The following is a 22,354-nucleotide window of genomic DNA, read 5'->3' as shown; positions in this document are numbered from 1 at the left end:
TTTCAGACAACATCATTCCTTAATCTCATTTTCAAATACTCTCAATGACTTTTATTCAATTACTCGTATGTTATTTTATTTTGAAAGCAATGTAACTATAATACATCTTCCTTATTTTGATTTTGTTTTAATTTAAAAAAAAATTACATCTTCCTTAAAGATAAAAAAAACAAAATGTACTATTCCATAAAGATTTGGGTTAAACTCCAATATCGTTTGTTCCCGTCTAATTTAAACCCTATATTTATTTTAAGTCAAAGAATTAGACATATTTGTTGAGCAATTCACATGATTTGCCCATTGACTAAAACTCTTGCATTTCATTAGAAGATTATGAGTTCGATTCTCTTCATTTGTATATGAGTTTATTCTCCTAACTTAATCTTGTGTTCATTTTTTGAATTTGTTTAAAAAAAAAAAAAGGGAAAAAAATATTTTTTTCTTGTTTCCTTCTGTCTCTTTCTCTTTTTTTACCCCCATAAATTTCTTCATTAAACTAAAATCTAAATATAGCCTAAATGAGTGGTAAATATAAAGACATTCCTCAAATAATCTATCTTTTTATCTTTTTTTCATCACATTACCTCTCTATTTTTTTGCACATCTTTTCGTAAAAAAATAAAAAGTACATTTATTTAGATTATCCCAAACAAAATAAAACAATTGGTAGAGTGGCACACTTGTTTTTTTTTTTCTTTGATTGGTTGGAAGGACACAATCTTTTTTTTTTTTTTTAAATAAAAAAAATTGTTTTTATATTTGATATCAAAGGGCCATGCCTTCACAATGAACAGGCAGATCTTACCATTGGACCACAAAGCCCCCATGACTAAATCAATTGCCCAAAAGGATCAAGAAAATACAAAAATAAAAAAAGTGGACAAGGGCAAACAAATAAATAAATAAAAGAAGGTTCTAATAAACTACAATTCAATTATTGGAAACCCAAAAAATTATTTTATTTTTTATTTTATTGGAAACACAAGATTCAGCATTTTTGAGATTTTAAGCATATGATCTCAAAAACACATGCATTAATAAATAAATAAATAAATAAAAAATAATAACGGCCAAAGACAGCAAGATTAAGAACATCTTCGTTTTCATAATCCCATTTAATCAAATCATAACTGCAATTAAATATTTTTTTACTATAAATAAATATACGTAACTGTATAATATATACGTATAGTATATATTGATTTTTTTTTTTTTCTTTTTAAAATTATTTACAAAGATAAAGTTAGAAACAGAACTCTTTCACTTTCTGTGGTCACTTTGTGTCTTTTTACAGTTTGTCACACTGAAAGTACCAACTTGGCGAATAAAATGCTAGGAACCCATTGAGATACAGAGAGAGAGAGAGAGAGAGGAGAGAGTGTTTGGGTTAGAGAGAGAAAATGGGGTGAAGAATGGCGGATGGGGGGTTTGCAATCACAGTTGATGATGATGATGATGAGAACCCATGTTCAGATTTCATTATTTCTGGTAAGTTCCTGATCTTTCTCAGTCTTTGTTGACATCCATTATTAGAAAAATTTGAGATTTTGTTTTCTTGATTTGATGTGAGTTGGACTAGAAAGTAGTTTGGATTTGGTTTTTGTTTTATTTTATTTTACTGGGTGTCTTCCTATTGAATCCTTTCAACATTTGTATTGATCGTTGTTGTGGGTATTGTTGATTAGGTAGTTTTCATGCTGTATTGTTCTGGGATTGAGGAGATCAAGGTATGCACTCCAAATATTTGTGATATTGTTGCTCATTTTTTTTTAACCTTATTTTATTCTTTGTAAATTTATAAAATACCACAAAATGTTGATATTTCTTCATCCTCTATGCTTATAGATTAAGATTGGTTAGGTGATTAAGATCCGATTCACATTTTCCTCCTCTTTTGAATCAGTGTTTCTCTGATTTGGAGGCCATTGAAGTTGGAGCTGCATTTGCTACATAACTGTTGATTTGGGCTCAAATGAGTAAAATCATGTACGAATTTTTGTGTCTGTTCATCACAGTTCCAATTTAATTGATATAGATTGTATATGGTTAATGAAGACAATGTTTGTAATATTTTTTTACCTTCATATTTTCTTGATGATCTTTGTGGGTAGGCAATACTGAGCTCCAAAGCTGCTCTAAATTCGGTTGTGGTAGAAAATACCGAGTTTTGATACTGGCCTGGGTCCATTACCTGGATTTTTGTTACTGGTACAAGGACCGGGAACTTGCAAGGTCAAAACCAGTTCTATTTTTGTTCATTGCTGGAGTCATGGCGACAATGCTGCATTCTGAGTCCAGGCGCTTGTATTCTTGGTGGTGGGACAGTCACAATAGCCCAAAGAATTCAAAATGGCTTCAGGAAAATCTTAAAGGTGTTTGTTTTATCACTTAATTTTCATTGGTTTCTGGTTTTTAAGGATTGATGTCTTGTGCTTGCAATTAATATTTCTGTGTTTGTCCTTTTCTTTTCTTTATATTGTTTATTATTTTAAAGAATCATGAGATTATAAGGTAGTAGAAAGCAGAGGTAGAACTCCATATTATCAAGTGAGGGAACTTACTCCTAGGGCTTTGGTCCAGTAATTACTGATATATGTGGGACGAGAGGACTACATGTACTTGGGGGAATAGTTGGTGCGAAGCCCTGGACACGCTTGTGAGCAAAAAAACAAGGGATGGGACTCGCCAAAAAAAAAAAAAAAACAGAAAAAGAAAGCCCGAGTTTGGAATTTCTTGATGGTTATTATTTGGATTTTCATTGCTTCCACTAGATAGGGAACCATTTTTGTTGTGTTAAATAATAATTTAGTACATAAATAACGGCTTAACACTTTTTGACGTTGGCTTTGGGTTGAACTTCATGTTGCAATGGAGAGGGAGTTAGTTCAGAAACATATGTTGAAGTTAAAACTCTCGAAGGATTTTAGAAAATGATGAAATTTTATGCTATAGTTTTTTCAATCCAAATGTTGTTTATGATTTTTGGTTAATATAATATTGATAATTTGTACAATTAAAATATATAATTTTAAGTAAACTAAACTTGTTTATAAAATTGTTGTTCACATTAAATGAGAAGGGTGAAATTTGGATAAAATTCACCATTATGGAGAATTGAACTTTTGGGAAACATTTTATAAAAATAATGACTTAGTTGTCCACAATAAAATTTTGATAGGACTCAATAGTAATCTTGAGAGCAAAATAGGACTTACGGATAATTTTCCCAAGAAAAAAATTGATTCGTGGGGTTATAGTTATTGAAACAAAATAGCTCTAGCAAGTAAGGATATCATTGTGCCAACTACTCAACTTTGAGTAGAGTTGATTAAACTCAATTAGTATACAAGTAATATAAGATGTAGGTTTGCGATTGAATCTCGTGATCTTAAGTGTGAGTGAACTTTGTTAGGGTTCCTTAACCTAGAAGGTAATACCTAAGTTGCATACTTGCAGGTGACGTTTCCCTTCTAGAACCACGATTATGTGGTTCAAACCAAGAATTGAGTTTTAGAATCATGTTTTTGCGGAGTAACTCAGAATACAGTTTATCCCAAGGCATTGGCATAACTGTTGTGGTTTCAAATTTTAACCTTTTTTCCATGCAAATATGATTCTTGATAGTGCTTCCTTCCTCAATCCTTAGTTTCCATTTATTCCCAGATTGGAATGCATCTCATTTTCAAGCTGAGAAAGAGCTGACAATGCTAGTGTCAAGTTGAAGTAGGGGTGTTCGCGGATCGGTTTTGTGCGGTTTGCGGTTCGGTTTTGACCCGCCCGCATCTATGCGGTTTGGGAAAAAGTCAACCTGCAACCGCCTACAGTGCGGTTTGCGGTTTGTGCGGATACGGTTTGCAAATGTGCGGGCGGTTTGCAGTTTACACTTTTTTCTGTAAAAGTTAATTTTTGAGTTTTTTTTCCCATCAAATTTAGGCATCTGATTCATTTTATATATTTGTGATAACAATTTTCTGATGAGTTTACAAATAAAAATTGAATATCAATGCATTAAATGAAAATACCCAAAACAAAGAGACCCTACACTAGCATTTTTGCCATAAAAAAAATGTATATCAATGCATTAAAGGTTGTACTTAGTTAGAATTGTCAGTTCAATAATCAATAATCAAACTAGAAGTTCCATTGACTACCAGAAGGAAAATTTTATTAGAAAAAAGTGGATGAATTATCAATGAAAATCATATAAGAAACCAAGTTTAGGACTTAATAATTCTACGGCATTAAGAAAGTTGAGAAATAATTAAAAATAAGGATTCTAGTGTCATAGAGAATATAATGGTGTTCCTGTAAAAGTTACAAAGTTGGTGTATAAAAAAAAAAATAATAATAATAATTAAAGTACGGGCGGTTTTTGCGGGTTTAAATCGCGACCTGCCCGTAACCCGCAAATTTGTCATATTTCAAACTGCATCCGCCCGCATTATGTTTGCGAAACCGCCCATTTATATGCGGGTTGGGCGGGTTGAGCGGTTCGGATAAACCGTTGCCCACCCTTAAGTTGAAGTCTTATTCGCTGCTTTTTTTGTTTTTCAAGTTTTCTGGTATGGCTTCCATGCTATAGGTTCCCACCTAAGGTTCTGCAGCCTATATGGAATTCTTGATTTTCTTTTGATAAATTATTCTGGTCTTGGTCCATGACAATTAGAGGTTGTTTGGTTTATGGGTTAAGCATTAAGATGTCCTCGAATGTTATTCTTTTCTTGCTTTATATACTATTATTACTACCTTGTTACAAAGTTGAAATCAGCATGAATGACACTCTTCTTCCAAGAAGTCTAGCAAGTTGCTTCTTGTATTTCATATCATTTTCTACTAGTTTGTATGTTTTTTCATATGACGCTTTGCATTCATTAATGATAGAGTACGTAGATCACCTCAGTGTGTGCTAAGAAAATTGATCTAATGGTCATTTGATCCATCTGTCTTTAGTTTTTAACAGTCATAAAAGTTCCAGTCATAATTGGTCCCAATGCTTCCCTTGTTTTAATAATAATAAATGCATTTCAGCCTGTTTGAAATCGTATTTTAAGTGTCCCAAATATTTGATGGCCTGTTTTAAAGCATTTTTTTTAGGCCACAATATTAACTCTTCCACATGTGGTTTTCTGAACAGATATGGATGCCAAAGTCAAAGCAATGATCAAGCTCATTGAAGAAGATGCAGATTCCTTTGCCAGAAGGGCAGAAATGTACTACAAAAAACGGCCCGAGCTCATGAAACTGGTTGAGGAGTTCTACCGAGCATACCGTGCCTTGGCAGAAAGGTATGATCACGCAACGGGGGAGCTCCGCCACGCCCATCGAACCATGGCAGAAGCATTTCCTAACCAAGTCCCGTTTGTACTGTCTGATGATTCACCTTCGGGATCTTCAGCACATGAACGTGAACCTCACACGCCTGAAATGCCACATCCAATTCGTGCATTGCTCGACCTAGATGATTTGCACAAGGATGCAAAGGGTTTGAAACAGCTACACGAGATGTTTGGGGCCAGAGAAGTAGCACTCGAAAATTCAAGGGATGGCAGAGAAAAAAAACTGGATGATGAAGTCTTGCAGTTATCGGATGAGAATCAGAACCTCAAGAATAAGGTCCATTCTGAGGTTGAACGTGCAAGTAGAGCGGAAACTGAAATTGAAAACTTAAAGAAAGCCCTTGTTGATTTGCACGCGGAAAAGGAGGCTGTCCTTCTTCAATACCAGCAGAGTACGGAGAAATTGTCAAATCTGGAGGGAGAACTCAATCGTGCACAAATGAATTCCCGGGGACTCAATGAACAAGCAAGCAAAGCTGCAGCTGAAGTTCAAACACTGAAGGAAGTCCTTGTTAAATTAGAGGCCGAAAGGGATACGAGTTTTCTTCAACACAAGGAGTTTTTGGAAAGGATATCTAATTTGGAGTCTACGATCTCACAAGCCCAAAAGGATGCACAAGGACTCAACGAGCGAGCTATTAGAGCTGAAATCGAAGCTCAGTTCCTCGAAAAAGAACTTTCTAGATTAGAGACTGAAAAAAATGCTGGTCTTCTCCAATACAAGCAGTGTCTTGAGAAAATATCTGATTTGGAGAAAAAATCCTCAGTTGCTGAGGAGGAAGCAATAGTGCTTAATGAGAGAGCCGATAGAGCTGAAACTGAAGTGAGGGAACTGAAAAAATCTCTTGCCGAAATAAACGAGGAGCAAGAAGCTGCTGCTCGTCGGTATGAGCATTGCTTGGAGAAAATATCTAAGCTGGAAAGTGAACTCTCTTGTGCTCAAGAGGAAATCAGATGCCTTAACAGTGTGGTTCTGATCGAGACTGCAAAACTCAAGAGTGCTGAAGAACAGTGTGTTCTGTTGGAGACGTCAAATCAATCCCTGCGGTTAGAGGCGGAAAACCTAGTGAAGAAGATAGCAATGAAAGATCAACAACTTTCTGAGAAGCATGAGGAGTTGGAAAAGCTTCAGGCTTGTGTACAAGATGAGCAATTGCATTTCGTGCAAGTTGAAGCCACTCTCCAAACTTTGCAGAATTTGCACTCTCAATCTCAACAGGACCAGAACGCTTTAGCATTGGAGCTTAAGAATGGGCTTCAAATGTTGAAGGACTTGGAAATAAGCAAACATGATTTGGAGGAAGAAATTCGGCAAGTTAAGGATGAGAATAGGAACGTGAATGAGCTGAATTCATCATTCGCCATTTCAGTGGAGAATCTGCAAAGTGAAATCCTTAAATTGAGGGAGATGAAGGAAAGACTTGAGGAGGAGGTTGGACTACAAATGGGTCAAACTAATTCCCTCCAGGAAGAGATTTCTCGTCTGAAAGAGGAAATCAAGGACTTGAATAAGGGATATCAGGCTTTAATGGAGCAAGTGGAGTTGGTAGGTTTGAACCCAGAATGTATTGCGTCATCCGTGAAAGATTTGCAGGATGAGAACACAAAGCTGAGACAGATTTGCAAGGAGGACAGAGATGATAAAGAAGCTCTTTTCAAGAAATTGGAGAACATGGAACAACTTTTAGATAAGAATGTCATTTTGGAGAGTTCGCTGTCAGATTTGAGCAGTGAGTTGAAAGGGTCACAAGCAAATGTCAAGGCATTGCAAGAGTCTTGCCAATCTCTCCATGGTGAAAAATCTGCCCTTGTTTCTGAGAAAGCAGCCCTTCTGTCTCAGTTACAAATTATTACTGAGAATATGCAGAAGATCCTGGAGAAAAACACCGTTCTTGAGAATTCCCTCTTTGGTGCAAATGTTGAACTTGAAGGTCTGAGGGAAAAATCAAAGAGCTTAGAAGAACTCTGCAAGTCGCTGAATAATGACCAGTCTAATCTTATTGCTGAAAGAGGTACTTTGGTTGCTCAGTTGGACAATGTTGAGCGGAGACTAGAAAACCTGGAAATGAGATTTGCAGTATTGGAACAAAAATACACTGGCATGGAAAAGGAGAAAGAATCCACGCTATCTCAAGTGGAAGAACTAAAGGTGTCTCTAGGTGTAGAAAAACAAGAGAGGGCAAGTTTTGCATTGTCAAGTGGGGCACGATTGGCTTGTCTGGAAAACCATATCCAACTCTTGCAAGAAGAAACTAGGTGGAGGAAGAAAGAATTCGAAGAAGAACTTGATAAAGCTATGAATGCCCAGTTTGAGATCTTTGTCTTACAGAAGTTTATACAAGACATGGAACAAAAGAATTACACTCTATTGATGGAGTGTCAGAAACATGTCGAGGCGTCCAAATTGACGGAGAAACTGGTTTCGGAGTTGGAGAGTGAAAATCTTGAGCAGCAGGTGGAAGCAGAACTCTTGTTAGATGAAATTGAAAAGCTAAGGATGGGTATATATCAAGTGTTCAAGGCTCTTGAAATTGGTCTAGATAATGAACTGGACGATGAGATTGCAAATGAGCAAATATTTGTGCATCATGTTATAGAGAATATTGAGGATATGAAATGTTCTCTCTCGAATTACGAGGACGAGAAGCAGCAGCTGTTGGTTGAGAACTCTGTTCTTCTTACTCTGGTTGGGCAACTGAGATTAGAAGGTGTGGAATTTGGGTCAGAGAAGAAAATCTTAGAGCAGGAGTTCGAAGCCATGACTGAGCAGCTTGTGATGGTGCGAAATGAGAAGCACGGGCTTCTAGAGATAAACAGACAGTTGAAATCAGAAGTGAAAATGGGAGACCAACATGCAAACATGGTTAAGGCTGAAATGGAGCGGCTATGTGTGCAGCAAGGAGATTTGCAGAGGGCTTACCTTAAATTACAGGGCGACTATTCTCAAGTGCTTGAAGAAAACAGGTCTTTGTTGAAAAATCTCTCGGAGCTAAAGGAAGAGAAATGCATGGCAGAAGAGGAAAACAATTTTATTCTCTTGGAAACATTGGCTCTTGATAACCTTTCGGTGGTTTTCAAGAACTTTGGAACTGAAAAATCTGTGGAACTAAAATTTCTCTCTGAAGATATGCACAATCTTCATGGGGTCAATAGTGACCTTGAAAAGGAGGTTGGTGTATTGGGAGGGGAGTTAGAAATGAAAGAAATGGAAAATTTACTTCTCAAAGATTCAATGAGGAAGTTGGAGGAGGAGCTGCATGAGGTCACAGATTTCAATAATCAATTGCGGCACGAAATCTCAATGGGAAATAATTTCTTGTGTCAGAAGGAAATCAAGCTTTTGGAAGCAGAGGAGAAGCTTAAAGCTACAGAGGATCTGAATTCAGAATTGTGCAGAACTGTGGAAGGACTGAAGAAGCAACATGAGGAATCAATACTCACGAGGGAAAATTTAGAAAAGCACATTTTTGAAGTATCTGAAGAAAATACAAGCCAGAACAAAGAAATCGAATGCCTTCGTGAAGTTAATGGAAACTTAGATTCTGAACTGGGTATATTACGGGAAGATGTTGAAGTACACAGAATTAGAGAAGAGAACTTGAGTTCGGAGCTGCAAGAGATAGGCAACGATTTTGAAATGTGGGAGGCTGAGGCTGCAACATTCCACTTTGATCTTCAAATCTCCAACATCCGTGAAGTTTTGTTTGAAAATAAGTTTAACGAGCTTACTGGAGTATGTGAAACTCTTGAAAACGAAAATGCTTCTAAGACAGTTGAGATAGAACAGATGAAAGAAAGAGTTAGCTTCATGGAGACTGAAATTGGAGGCCTTAAGGCTCGGTTATTTGCATATGCTCCTGCCATAGATTCTCTGAGAGATAACATAGCATCACTTGAGCACAATATCCTCTCTCCGCCAGAGCTTAACATTGCTGACAATCAAGAACAAAAGGTATGTTCTTTAGTATAACATTGACAACAGAAAGTATTTTTTTTATCCTGAATCAACTTGGCAGAGATTCTCTTAATGGCATCCGCACATTTGATTTTTTTTGAATGCAACTAACATAACATGTACAAATTTTACTTTTAGGAATTGGACTTACTTTACCATGTCGATAATAAAGCTAAGTTGCATTAGATGGCAATTGGAACCCATGTGAAATTAGATCTTTTATTTTGTTTTTTTATCATTATAGACTAGCGTATGTGTTCATAGCATTTGCAATATTTACTTTGAATAGTTGGTATCCTTCAAAGGGTTTCACTCAACGATCACAATTTTTTTAAAATTTTTTGATTTTTTTTCTTTGGGCATCACAAAGTAATGTTGTAAACAAAATTTTGTTCAAAACTCTTATTGCTCATGATTTCAAAAGTGACTTTTTATAGTCCTTCATTTCAAATCAAAACACACATCATTGTGCCTCATGATTTTGGAAATACCACTGCCATATGATTCTGTTTAGTTTTTTTTTTTTGTATAAAAATTCTGTTCTTGTACCATTTTCCCTTTTCTAATACATTTTGGTGATTGATACCATTTAATTATTGACTTTTGTACTGTTAAATACATGGGAGACTAAGATCACATCACTGCATTTTATTTTCCCTCTTAATACCCTGTTAACATTTAATATTTATTGTAGAGAGATTTGAGAATTTCTTCTTGTTCTTGTACTTTCTTTTTAACTCAAAATTTATTAGAACTTGAGCAAGCTGTGCACATCTTGCAAATTGTTACACCAAGTTCTGTCCATCTGTGCTAGTTGAATGCTCTATTTAATACAGAAAATCTTTAACTAAAACTTAATCCTTCTCTTTCCTGCACATATTTCCAGGATGTGGAATTGGTTCATTATCATGAGAAAAGCTGTCAAGAACCGATGCAAGATCATAACCCTGCGATACCGAACAGAATTCCAGAATTGCAGAATTTACAGACTAGGATCAAAGCAGTTGAAAAGGTTGTAACAGAAGAGAAGAAAAGGCTGGTGATGCAGAAAAGCTTAAACACCAACATCAAGCTAGACGCTGCTTTGAAAGAGTTCGAAGAGTTGAAATCCAACTACAGTGTCAGTCTAAAAAAAGACAAACAAATGGCAGAGATGGAGCTTCGAGATGAGCTCGTTGACAGACTCAAGTTGCAGAAAACAAAACCGGAAATTTCTGAAGTGAGGAATGGGATTCTGATGAAAGATATTCCACTTGATCACGTTTCAGATGGTTCGTTGTATGGAATAAGCAGGAGAAGGAATCGTGGGGCTGATGATCAGATGCTTGAGTTATGGGAAGCTGCTGAAGATGGCTGTGGTCTTGATCGAACACTCAAAGAGTCACACAAGCAAGCAAACAAACCAACAGAGGATGATACTTCGTGCCAAGAGTTTGAGCATGCAGAGCACAAGAATGAAAATCACTCTTCGGAGTTACAAGTTGAGAAGGAGTTGGGTGTTGATAGATTAGAGGTACCCACGTGTGTTCCTGAGCCACATCAGGATCGAAACAAGAAAAAGATCTTGGAGAGACTCAATTCAGATGCTCAGAAGCTGAAGAACCTTATGATAACAGTAGAAGACCTGAGAAGGAAATTGGAGATGAACAAGAAGAGAAAAAAGGCGAAGAGCATTGATTTTGAGACAGTGAAGGAACAGTTGCAGGAAGTTGAGGAAACTATCGTGCAGCTCGTGGAGGTTAACGGTCAACTGTCACAAAATATCGAAGAGAGTCCATTGCATATAGATGGAAATGCTTCACCAGAGTTGGAAGAGGCCGGGGATGTCCAAAGAAAAAGAGTCTCGGAACAGGCACGAAAAGGGTCTGAAAAGATTGGACGGTTGCAATTGGAAGTTCAAAAAATCCATTACGTCTTGCTGAAACTATTGGATGAAAAGAAAAACAAAGAGAGAAGCCGATTTTCCAGGAGCAAAACAACCATTATCCTGAGAGACTTCATTCACAGTGGGAGAAGAAGTAGCCCACGACGGAAAAAGGCCGGTCTTTGTGGGTGTTTCAGACCTCCAACCAATGGAGACGGTAACAATATTAGCTTGTTTAGTTAAATTAGCTCTGAATAATCAGTAATTAGTCCTTGAAACGTTCCTTTTACTATGTTAGAAGTGATCATTTCTTGAATTTCTTGGTAGAAACTGTTCCATCTTTAGTTCAGAGGATCTGTATGAATTAGATCTAATCTAATTTAAATAATCTTCTCCTTATGACCCTCTTTTTTCAACATTTGTGGTGCACTACTTTAAATTATTATTAGAGTTTGATGCCGTACAAATAAATTTTATCTTTGTCCACCATGTACAAAGATGGATATACTGCAATCACTGTTACCAATTAGGGTTTTGTGTGCTCTGAACACTCCATAGGCAGCTAGTTTCCGAGGGGATGAAGCGCTCCATAGGAGGTGGTGTCTTTTCTCTTTTCTGCCTGCTAGATTGTGACAGATGGTATGCAGGCTGGCAATGTCTAAACATGTATATCCGCAGTTGAGTCTTTATCTTTGCACAACTACAGGTATTATTTTATGTGAAATCATGGTGATGATCTCTGGTTCCTGTTGCTGAGGCTCTTATGAATCCATTTCTCTCTTGCGCCATTGCTGAAGCTAAAGCTTGTTTGGTAGCATTCTTAGATTGCATGTTTAGAGCATCTTCAGTGTCATTTTATTCATTATTTTATTGTCTAATCTAATTTTATTTATTTATTTATTTATTTTTGGCATAACTACCATTGTCTTGCTTGGTATGTTTCCATACAAAATCATTTTTGATGGAAAAATCCAAAAACCTTTGCTTATGTTTGATTACATCTTTAATACTGATAGTTGTATTCGTAGTGGTAGGAGGGAGGCAGTGGTAGAACGTGGCAGATGTAGGGTGATAGTAGCGGGATATAGGTAGAGGTAATGATAGCGATGGTGATGGAAGTGGTTGGGAGGTAATAGTGGTTGGGAGGTAGTAATGGTGGACGGGTAGAAGTGATGATATCAATATGATTTTAGGCTGAAAAGCTTCGTAGAAGGAAAACATTTTTTGTCAAATAAATATGTTTTTGGTTGATCATAAAAAATATTTTTTATTAATTTTTGTTTTTATTATACCAAAAGTAAAAAACGCAAAAAGTAGGAGAAAAAAATAAAAAAAACATTTATTCTTAGACGAAACAAAAATCAGTAGATCATTTCACTATAATCAGCAACAAATATGCTGATATGGCATATTTGATTTTGTCAAACTTTGTACCAAATGTGACACAAGATGTAACACAACTATAATTTAACCATGAATTTACCATTGAAGTTGATTTTGGGAAATCAAGCTAAAAAAACAACTTTGACAAGAATTTCGTCTTGGGTGAGGTAAATAAAGCTACCTTTGCCGGTTTTGGGAAGATGAAAATAAATAATTTTTTGATTTATTTTTTTACTTTTTAATTTATTCACAAAATTATTTAGAAATTGCTAAATGAGCAGCTTATTTGGAAATTATTATTATATAATATCACATCACTTATAAAATAATAAATTCATTATATTACCCTCATACATTATTAATACACTTTTGTCAAAAACCAAAGATATTTTGATAATTTAACTTGTTGGCGTATTTCTCATTTCTAAAATGAATTTTTAATGAAATAAATTGTATTTTAACTTTTTAAAAATAAGTCAAAAACTTTTTTTTTTCTTTTTTTCTCAAATTAAGGCCTTACTTGGGAACAAAGAATAAAGCAAACTTTTGACTTATTTTCAAAAAGTCAAAAAATAATTTATTTCACCAAAAATTCATTTGGAATAAGCCAACAAGTGAAATTATCAAAATATTCTCATCTGTATGGCTTCTGAAAAAATACATTAATAATGCATGAAAATAATATAATAAATTTATAATTTTACAAATAATGTAATACCTTATAATAATAATTTTCAAAAGAGCAAACAAATTACTTATTTAGGCCCATTTTGGGAAGTGATAAGCCAACTTATTAATTTATTGACTTATTTAGATCCCATCAACTTTATACTTTTTACAAGTTTTTCATAACAAGCAAAAGCTAACACTTGCCAAATAATTTTGTGAATAAACCAAAAGACAATTTATTTCCACCTTCTCAAAACAAGCCTAAAAGCTTTAAAAATAAACTGAACCATACAATATATAACAAAATTTCATAATAAAAAAGTTCTTAAAAAAAAGTTATAAATAACCCCGATAAGTTGCACCAACCAGCTCGTGTACAGGACTTGCATTTGATTTCATAAACTATATTCCATTCCTCATATCAAAGCACAAGAAAAAATTGAAACCAAAAGAAAAAAGGCAAGAAAAACTTCTGATACATTCAAATACTTGTGCTGGGAAGCCATTGTTATGTCATTTGTATGAGACAACTTGCATGTAACATTGACACCATGCTAATACTGACACGTGGTATCACCATCCAATAACAAAATACCAAATGAAATGAGAAAATCTACCAAATGAAATGAGAAAATCTCACCATAAAGATTTATTATTAAATGATGATACCACGTATCAATAATGATATGATACCAATATTGTATATAAGTTTTTCACGAGACAGCACATTCAACATTCAACGGTTCAAGCCTTGGGAGGTAAAGTGCTATGTTTAAATCTTAAAATTGAAGATAATAAAATAAAAATAAAAAGAGAATCATGAACAAAACATATATTAAATTATTGCCGCATTTTCCTTTGTTTCCACCACAATTTGTAGGATTTGTTTGTATATATAAACCTATTCTTCAAAATATATAAGAGCATGTTTGCCAGCAGAGTTCTTGCACTGGAGTTAGAATCATGGAACACCTTAGTTCAAAATTTGAATTAAGATGGCCAATTCCAAATCAGCACGTGGAGATAGTGTATTTGAAAGGAGTTTCAACTCAAATGCTTTCATCATCCAAATCAATCCTCCATCCAAAAAAGGTACATGCCCCTCTATTTTATCACTCACAATCACACGATTTAATTTTTTTCAGCATTAAAAATTAAATCAGATGACTATGAGTGAATGAAGTAAAGGGGCAAACACATTCTTGGTGAGAGAAGAGGGAGCAAATTTACTACCAAAAAATAAAGTCACATCTAGGCAGCAAATTTTCATTGTGCAGCATTTGAATCTTAAATTTATGGAGAAAAAAGAAATGGTAATTAAAAAGTGAAAACAAAATTAACAAGCATTTCATTCACTCTTCACTTTCTTTTCCTTTCCCTTCAAAAATGTAGGATCTAAACACAGACTAAAGTGAGTGTATCAAGACTTTACGATCATGAAGCAAACAAAACAATCACATAAAAGAGGAACATAACCATGTACCATTAAAAGCAAACCCCCTAATCAACAAAGGACAAATCTTGATCTTCTACTAGAGAGGCACATAATAACCAGTAAAGTAGAAGAAAACCCATAAACAAAATGACACATCAATGGATTCCAGCGCTTCACCCGCAGCTCTTATATCCTACATCATCATGATCCTTGATCATCGAGAACCATGAGACCATCCAGTTTGGAAACTAATTAGGTCAAATTTTCAACCTCACAGACATACAAAACATGTTGGAAAACTCAACAATATCATATATTTTTGGCTACTATATAAAATAAAAATAAAAATAAAACACCAGAAATTGCCTACTTCATTAAGCGCAAAACTGTGTTCTCCCAGATGCCAAAAATCCACTTCTAGTCTCACAAATTAAACCACAATACGAGTCAACATATAGTATCTAATTCTTTCATTGAGAAAAACCATAAACAACATTCGAAAAATAAAAGCAACCCATAAACCTTCATTTAAGCTCCAATTACCTCAGCTGCTGCCTCAACAGGCTCCTCGGCAGGCCTTTCCATTTTCACTCCAACATCCTCCGTAGAGTAGTCACCATGGACCTACATCAGCATAGCACGTGATAAGGATAGAATGAAATTTAAATCATGAGCATCTTCACTTGGGCAGTAAGAAATTAAACTTCCTTCAACACCAGAGGGTAGAAATATAACACCAAGTGTTATTTGTATAATTTTGTGCATATACTAGCGTTGTAGCACAAGTACATGAGATGTTTACCTCCATCAACTTGCCAAGATCAAACTTGGGAGCTTTCAAGATCTTGACTTTGCGAATGAAGACATTCTGCAGAGGGTAGATGCTTGAAGTTGCCTTCTCAATCTCCCTACCAATTGATTCAGGAATAAACTTCTGGACCAAATCCTTCAGATCACAAGATTGCGCCTGGTTTACCATGATCTCCCTCATCTTCCGGCGAATCTGACAAAAGGGGATACAAGGAAGATATACTAAATCATATTCTTGGAACCAAGAAAGAAACAAAGAAAAAACTAAGAACAGTGCATCCGCATTAAAACCAAACCCCAAACACGAGTCACAACTCCAAAGGTATTGCCATTGGCAACAAAAAATAAAAATATAAAATTCTTCAAAATTAAAAAACAGAAAATTGCAGTAATTTCACCTGGCGTATCTGGCTTGATTGTGCATAACAGGTCCTCTTCTGCTGATTTGGACGCTTCTTAGTAAATCCAATGCAGAACATCCTTAAGGTGAAGTTATCAGTAGTTTTCACATCAACATGAGCCTCAATCAATGTTTGCCACTTGCGCACCAGAGACCTTAGCTTGTCTGTGGTAAAATCCATTCCCTGAGATTTCCAAAAACAGGTGTCGTTAAATAATCACTGATTCACACAAACAAGAAAGGAGAAGCACAAAAGAAATAAACAATTCTTTTATCATACCCAAAAATTAGTCAGAACATTCTTCCCTTGAACATCCTCAGCTCTCAGTCTGATCTTTCTGTATGCATGGTCCTCATCACCCTGAAGGTCAGCCAAGGAGACCTCAAAAACACGATGCTTGAGTCCTTCTGAAGCAATCTGATGAAGTACAGGACACAAATTACAAGGTATAGAATGTCTATGGGAATCTAATGTTTAAAGCCATGTGCAGGAAAAAAAGAAAAAAAAAATGATATAGAAATTTGTGTTTGGCAAATTGTTCCCAAAGTAAGCGTCGTAAGGCAACTTAAAAGGCTATTCATTTTCAAAGCAATAAGAAGATTTATGTTCAAAATTTTAACTAAACCTCCAATAAGGAAGGAACATAAACATGGAACAAAAAAGGAATATTTGATCAAGCATACAACATAAAATAACAAGGCAACACACTGCTGATTATAGTAAGTGACGTTCTGCTCAATAATGATAAAAATGTTGGCATATTACCTTTTTTTTTTCAAATCATTAACTAAAATAATAGTAAAAAAAACTTTTTTCCCCCACCAATTGGGACCAAAAACCAACATTGAATTAACATGGGGGAATTACAATTAAGTGGTCTTTTGTAATTTCCCCAATTGACATCAGCTCTTATTTTGTGACTTAAGAAACATGGGTACAGATGCACAATACAGAACAACACAACATAAACTAAACTGAGTGTACATAAATATATATATATATATATATATATATGATAATTAAATTTGAAATTTATAAAACTAGTACAATGTTTCAAATTTATGTCAAGTTTTTTTCATATAAAAAAATTGGCTACCAATTATTCTTATACTCCCCAAAAATGAAGATGGATAAAAATGGCATGTCAACAAATCACAAGTTTCACATACTAAAGCTACAACTGCATGGCACTTTCAATACTAATCTAAGCACCTCCGATACAGATCTAAACAAGTCACAAGATATAATACAATGCAAATTCCAATTAGAAACATTTTCATAACAAAAATTCATTGACCATATTGATCTCACATATACGAAAAATGAATAAAAACATCACCTTGGTACCCTGAGTTCGGCTGACCAGAGTTTTCCCAATATTTCGGACAGTGAAGAGCGATGGAGCCTTGATATCATACCAATCCTTCTTTGAGAACGGATCAACACTACACAAAACCAAAAAACAACACAACCGATCAAAGCAAGCCACAATGAAATCGAGATTTTTGAATTCATATCAAAATAAAGTGTGAGATTTAAGTATACGATACTCACGCTTTCTTCTTTCCACCCTTCTTTCCCTTCGAAATCCTCTTGTTCTTCCTGTGATATACACAAAAATGTACAGATCAACACATACATATACAAAATCAAGCTATATGTACATATATGTCGAGAGAGAGAGAAGAGAGAGAATACCCGACGGCCATTGTCAAGCGATGGAAGGTCTAGTGAGGAAAAACTATGGAGCTCGACGACGGCACTAACAGGGCTAAGCTCGATGAATCCTCAAAACCCTAGTTTGCAATTCGCGTATTGGTTTATATAGGTCTCAGATTTCAGGGTTTGGTTCTTCACATGGTTGTACCCTAAAGGACTGTCGAGTCTTTATGATGGAAAACTGAGGGTAAATTTGTCTTAAAGGTTACATTGAGCAATCCTTTTGACCTAGTTTAGGACGACGTCGTTTGATGGTAGGCTTACTTGTATGGGCCGTAAAAAATATTGGGTATTTTGGGCTAGTTTGATGTTTTATTGGGCTTTAGATTACTTTGGAGAGGTGCTAGGCCCGACTTCGTTTTTAAGGTAGGGTAGCTTGGGCTGTAAAATACATTGGGTATTCTGGGCTATCATGATGTTTTATTTGGGCCTCCTATGGATAAGTTAAAATGTTCAAAGAAGATTCAACTATTAATATTAAATTAATTTTTAACATATTCCTCATCACATTGGGTATTTTGGGCTAGTTTGATGTTTTTTATTGGGCTTTGGATTACTTTGGAGAGGTGCTAGGCCCGACTTCGTTTTTAAGGTAGGGTAGCTTGGGCTGTAAAATACATTGGGTATTCTGGGCTATCATGATGTTTTAATTGGGCCTCCTATGGATAAGGTAAAATGTTCAAAGAAGATTCAACCATTAATATTAAATTAATTTTTAACATAATCCTCATCACATTGGGTATTTTGGGCTAGTTTGATATTTTTATTGGGCTTTAGATTACTTTGGAGAGGTGCTAGGCCCGACTTCGTTTTTAAGGTAGGGTAGCTTGGGCTGTAAAATACATTGGGTATTCTGGGCTATCATGATGTTTTATTTGGGCCTCCTATGGATAAGTTAAAATGTTCAAAGGAGATTCAACTATTAATATTAAATTAATTTTTAACATATTCCTCATCACATTTTTTTTAAAAAAATTATCGACAAATGTTAGTTATTAGTTGTTAGATTAGCATTTGTAAGAGGAGCTAATTTGAGCCCATTAAATTAATTAGGCCCAATAGTCCAAGATTGGTGGGTTCGAATTTATCGCAAGTCCAAGATTGGTGGGCCCGGATTTATCGCCATCAAACGGGTTGAATCGCTCTAAGCCTCGAAGGGGTTTAGATCCACGAACTTAGAGACTTAGAGACTTACTCGGGCTTGGACTCGAAAGGGTATTGAACAAGCCTAGAGATCCGAGACACTCGGACTATAAAGGGTTCGGATCTACGAACCTAGAGATCCGAAGCACTTGGTTTCGAACGGATTCAGACCCAATCTAGAAGTCGCTCCGTTAATGAGTCCCAGAACACTTGCGGGCTCGGAGCTTTCCGGGATTTGCGGACTAGAACCATGGGCGTAATGGAGTCCGAACAAAGGACCCGATCCCGATGACGGTGAGTGGAGATAAATTCACTCTTCGGTTAAACTAGCCTATACCCGGGTCGAGGTGGCACGATCTAAGGGGTCCCTGAGACTCAGCAATGTTTGCGGCAGGGCGTTCTCTTGAACTACCCCTGACCCTTATGCGGCAGGACGTCCTCTGGGACTACCCCTGACCCTTTGGGATGATTGGGGATCATTGGTTAGGTGTGGCTAAGAAGAAGGGTTCTGTAACAAACCTCATACTGTTTACCGATTAATGACTGATTAACTGCTAATTACTGTTAACCGAGACTGATTATGACTGATGATTGAACTGAATAAACTACAGAACTGACTGACTGAAAACTGGAATTGAATTGACTGAGTATGTGTGTTAATCTGTATTCTATCTGTTTGATTGTTTACTTGATCTGTTGACGTTTTATGTTTAAACTGTTAATTGAAGGCCTTATCGGCGGCCGAACCGGGAATTGATTAATGTGTTATGACCCTCATAATTAATGTGATTTTATGGTGTAATTATCTGAAAACCGATTAGGTATGATTAGATTAGATTAAAATGAGTTAAATTGCAATGGTTGCCGTAATTACCATTTTGCCACACCTAGTGGCCACTATCTCAATATAACATGCGAGCCTTGTATACACTTGAAACAAACATTTCCTCAGCCTTGTTTGAGCTCTTGCCGACCTTAGAGAGAGTGGAAGGGAGAGTAGTGAATTCAACATAGAGATTTGGCTTGAATCTTGAGGAATTGAAAGCTTAAGTGCATAATTGAACCTCTAGACTCGCATTCAAGGAACCTAGGTATGAATTTCATCTTGTTGATTTGTCTTTAAGTTGATTCATGCATGGTTCATGTCTAATTGTAGAGCTAAGTCATGGATTGGTTCATTAATGGTGAATTGAAGCTCAATTCATGCATGCATGTTTGAATTGTTGAGTTGTAAGTTGATTTCATGGTAAAATGGTGCATGCATGTCCATAATTTTGTAATGGTCTATGATTTCATCATGTTTTGGAAACAATTGGCTTCTTAGAGCATCAAATTGAAGCTTCAAAATGATTTGAATTCATGCGTGGTTGCATGTTCTCCATGTTCATGAACATGGTTTGAAATTTGGGTTTGAATTAAACACCCTTGGGCTTTGATTTCTCAAAATTGAGCTTTGAACCATGTTATTCTATGTGTTAACAAGTGTTTTCTGGAAATTCAGCCCAAGAGGTCGAGTTTTGAGTTGTTAAAACTTGGTTTTTGGCTTGGAGGTGCAATCTGGGTTTTCCAGATTTTGCACTTCCGCTCGAGCGAGGAAAGTGGAGCTCGAGCGTGGAATCCGAGTATCCAGCATTTCTCTGCACTGTTTCACAGTCCGCTCGAGCGGAGTCTTGCGTCTCAAGCTCGAGCGGGCGTCGAGCGGAGATTTCACCCATTCAGTACTTTTACAGTACGCTCGAGCGGGGAAGTTGACGCTCGAGCGTGTACCTTTGTTGCACGTCCGCTCGAGCGGGGAAACCTGCGCTCGAGCGGGACTCTGTTTTTCTGAAAATTCTGAAAATGCTTTTAAAAGTGCATCTTTGCATCCTCATTTCATTCTAGGCATTCCTAGGCCTAGTTTAAGACATCTTATCGAGGATATAGATGTAGAACACACTGAGTCAAATTAGAGGTTAAGTTATTATCTTTCCCAGCTGTGTAGCTTAGTGTGTTCAATCTGTTAACTGTGTAGGATTGGCGACTGGGGAGACACGCTCTAGCATACTGTAGCCCAAACTCTGCGAGTAACAATTGTATAAAGATATGTTCAACTGAGAATGTTTTCTGACTGTTTAATGAAACTGTTTTCTGAAGTAATTATTGTTAATTGTTTGAATGTATGTCCTATATTCTGAAATGTATTGTGGCATCCTTAGCAACTGTTGTATACTGTTACTGCTACTGTTACAGAGATCTCTGTCGGTTCCCTTGTGGAACTACCACTGTTTACTGATTGATGGCCATCGTTACGGTTCGGGCTTTAAGACCTACTGTTTACTGCTATGCTAATGGATGTACCACATATGACTAAATAACTGTTCTGACTGAAAGACTGAAGTATTGTTTAATGAACTGCTTTCATTACTGTGAGGACATTTCATTCTTAACCTCTTTACGCATTATGTTATTCACTGGGCTTTAGCTCACTGTTTATATATATATGTAGGTTCTCAGCCACCAGATCGGAGCTAGGAGCGTGGGTTAGACTCCAGTTTTGTCAAGCCAGCCTATGTGCCTCACAGCGAGGTTCCGAGCCTATCATGTTAAGGCTCAGGGGTGTTTTAGAATCCCCCCCTCTGTATTGTCTACTGTTTGGATTACTGTATAGACTGTCAGCTACTAACTGTACTGTTATCAAGGGATTAGGTCCCTGTACTGTGTGACTATAAATTTTGTATAGATTGTACTGTTTGTATGTATGAATGCATGAAAAATCTTTTTGGCATACAAACTGTCACAGCTCAATGGACATTATTTATTTACTGTATTGGCTTCCGCCAGGCCCTGTACTCTGTATTACTGTATTACTGTTCTGCAGGCCTTCGGTAATCTCGGATTACTGGCCGGTTACGGTGCTAAACCCATAGGGTCGGGTTTGGGTCGTGACAGGTTCGCCGAGGGGTTGATCTCCTCTTCGGGGTTTTTCTCATCCTCGGAGAGGTCACCTCTTCGGACAAGGTAGTTAGAGAGAATATTTCTCATGTGCCTTGCACATGGGCTCCATCCTACATCATGAGGTGCCTATAAATAGCACTCATCCATAGCTTTACAAGGGGAGGGATTTTGGAGAGTTAACTCTTAGGAAAGAACTAATTTCCCTTCTCCATTATCAACCTTGAGAGTGAAAGTAGGAGATCCATGGGAGAGCCTTGCCATTATTCTCTCTCTAGCTACTTTGCCTTCTTCTTCACCCAATCTCTTATCTCCATCATCTCCTTTACTTTTATGTTCTTAAGTTGAGACTATTGAAGAATCTACGTCTCTCATCATCTTCTAGAGAATTCGAAGCTGTTCTTCAAGGATCTTCGAAGATCGTCGAATTTTCCAACGACGTTCTTGAACCCCTTCATACAGCATCTATAGGAGAAAACCTCCACACTTGTACTCTCTTAATTTAACTCCCCTATAATTGAACCCATTGTTAAAGGTTTTTAATCAATGGATATTAGATTTGTAAATACAATGAGGATTGTATTAAACTAAAAAATTAACTATGCAAGAAAATCTAACATAAAGCTATGATTACAATAAACTCAACAACGAAAGATCTAAAATAAGTATTAAAAAAAACGTAAAAGCAAATTAAAAGAGACTTTCTAA

At 36.2% G+C, this 22,354-nt stretch overlaps 2 protein-coding genes across 3 annotated transcripts; one reads left to right on the top strand and one right to left on the bottom strand.

The window, feature by feature from the left end:
* The first annotated feature begins 1,265 nt into the window (after positions 1–1,265).
* Positions 1,266–11,554, top strand: LOC114307019 (protein NETWORKED 1A). Of its 2 annotated transcripts, none has more exons than XM_028252363.2 (6): positions 1,266–1,488; positions 1,686–1,727; positions 1,904–1,986; positions 2,112–2,372; positions 5,135–9,288; positions 10,178–11,554. In XM_028252363.2, exons 4-6 carry the CDS (start codon positions 2,270–2,272, stop codon positions 11,396–11,398), a joined length of 5,478 nt encoding a protein of 1,825 aa, XP_028108164.2. In that variant the 5' UTR covers positions 1,266–1,488; positions 1,686–1,727; positions 1,904–1,986; positions 2,112–2,269; the 3' UTR covers positions 11,399–11,554. The 2 variants fall into 2 exon arrangements, with proteins under 2 accessions (XP_028108164.2, XP_028108165.2); XM_028252364.2 differs by having other exon boundaries at positions 1,278–1,488; positions 1,690–1,727.
* A 3,430-nt stretch (positions 11,555–14,984) lies between these two features.
* On the bottom strand, positions 14,985–17,770 carry LOC114307018 (small ribosomal subunit protein eS1). The gene is made up of 7 exons (XM_028252362.2): positions 17,552–17,770; positions 17,408–17,455; positions 17,193–17,298; positions 16,133–16,270; positions 15,851–16,036; positions 15,445–15,645; positions 14,985–15,266 (listed from the first exon to the last, which is right to left on the bottom strand). Exons 1-7 carry the CDS (start codon positions 17,560–17,562, stop codon positions 15,171–15,173), a joined length of 786 nt encoding a protein of 261 aa, XP_028108163.1. The 5' UTR covers positions 17,563–17,770; the 3' UTR covers positions 14,985–15,170.
* Positions 17,771–22,354: the final 4,584 nt, after the last annotated feature.

The sequence above is a fragment of the Camellia sinensis genome, chromosome 6, assembly GCF_055761805.1.
Source record: "Camellia sinensis isolate YWXY chromosome 6, ASM5576180v1, whole genome shotgun sequence".
Taxonomy (NCBI): domain Eukaryota; kingdom Viridiplantae; phylum Streptophyta; class Magnoliopsida; order Ericales; family Theaceae; genus Camellia; species Camellia sinensis.
This window is presented reverse-complemented; position numbering and strand designations above follow the sequence as displayed.

What these genes read in the sequence shown, in the direction of transcription:
- LOC114307019 (XM_028252363.2), top strand. Translation starts at nt 2,270, where the DNA reads ATGGCGACAATGCTGCATTCTGAGTCCAGGCGCTTGTATTCTTGGTGG. An exon ending in GCTTCAGGAAAATCTTAAAG is followed by an intron (nt 2,373 to 5,134) that starts GTGTTTGTTTTA and finishes TTTTCTGAACAG; the next exon opens with ATATGGATGCCAAAGTCAAA. An exon ending in CTGACAATCAAGAACAAAAG is followed by an intron (nt 9,289 to 10,177) that starts GTATGTTCTTTA and finishes ACATATTTCCAG; the next exon opens with GATGTGGAATTGGTTCATTA.
- LOC114307018 (XM_028252362.2), bottom strand. An exon ending in ATGTTCTGACTAATTTTTGG is followed by an intron (nt 16,037 to 16,132) that starts GTATGATAAAAG and finishes TGGAAATCTCAG; the next exon opens with GGAATGGATTTTACCACAGA. An exon ending in AATCAAGCCAGATACGCCAG is followed by an intron (nt 15,646 to 15,850) that starts GTGAAATTACTG and finishes CCCTTTTGTCAG; the next exon opens with ATTCGCCGGAAGATGAGGGA.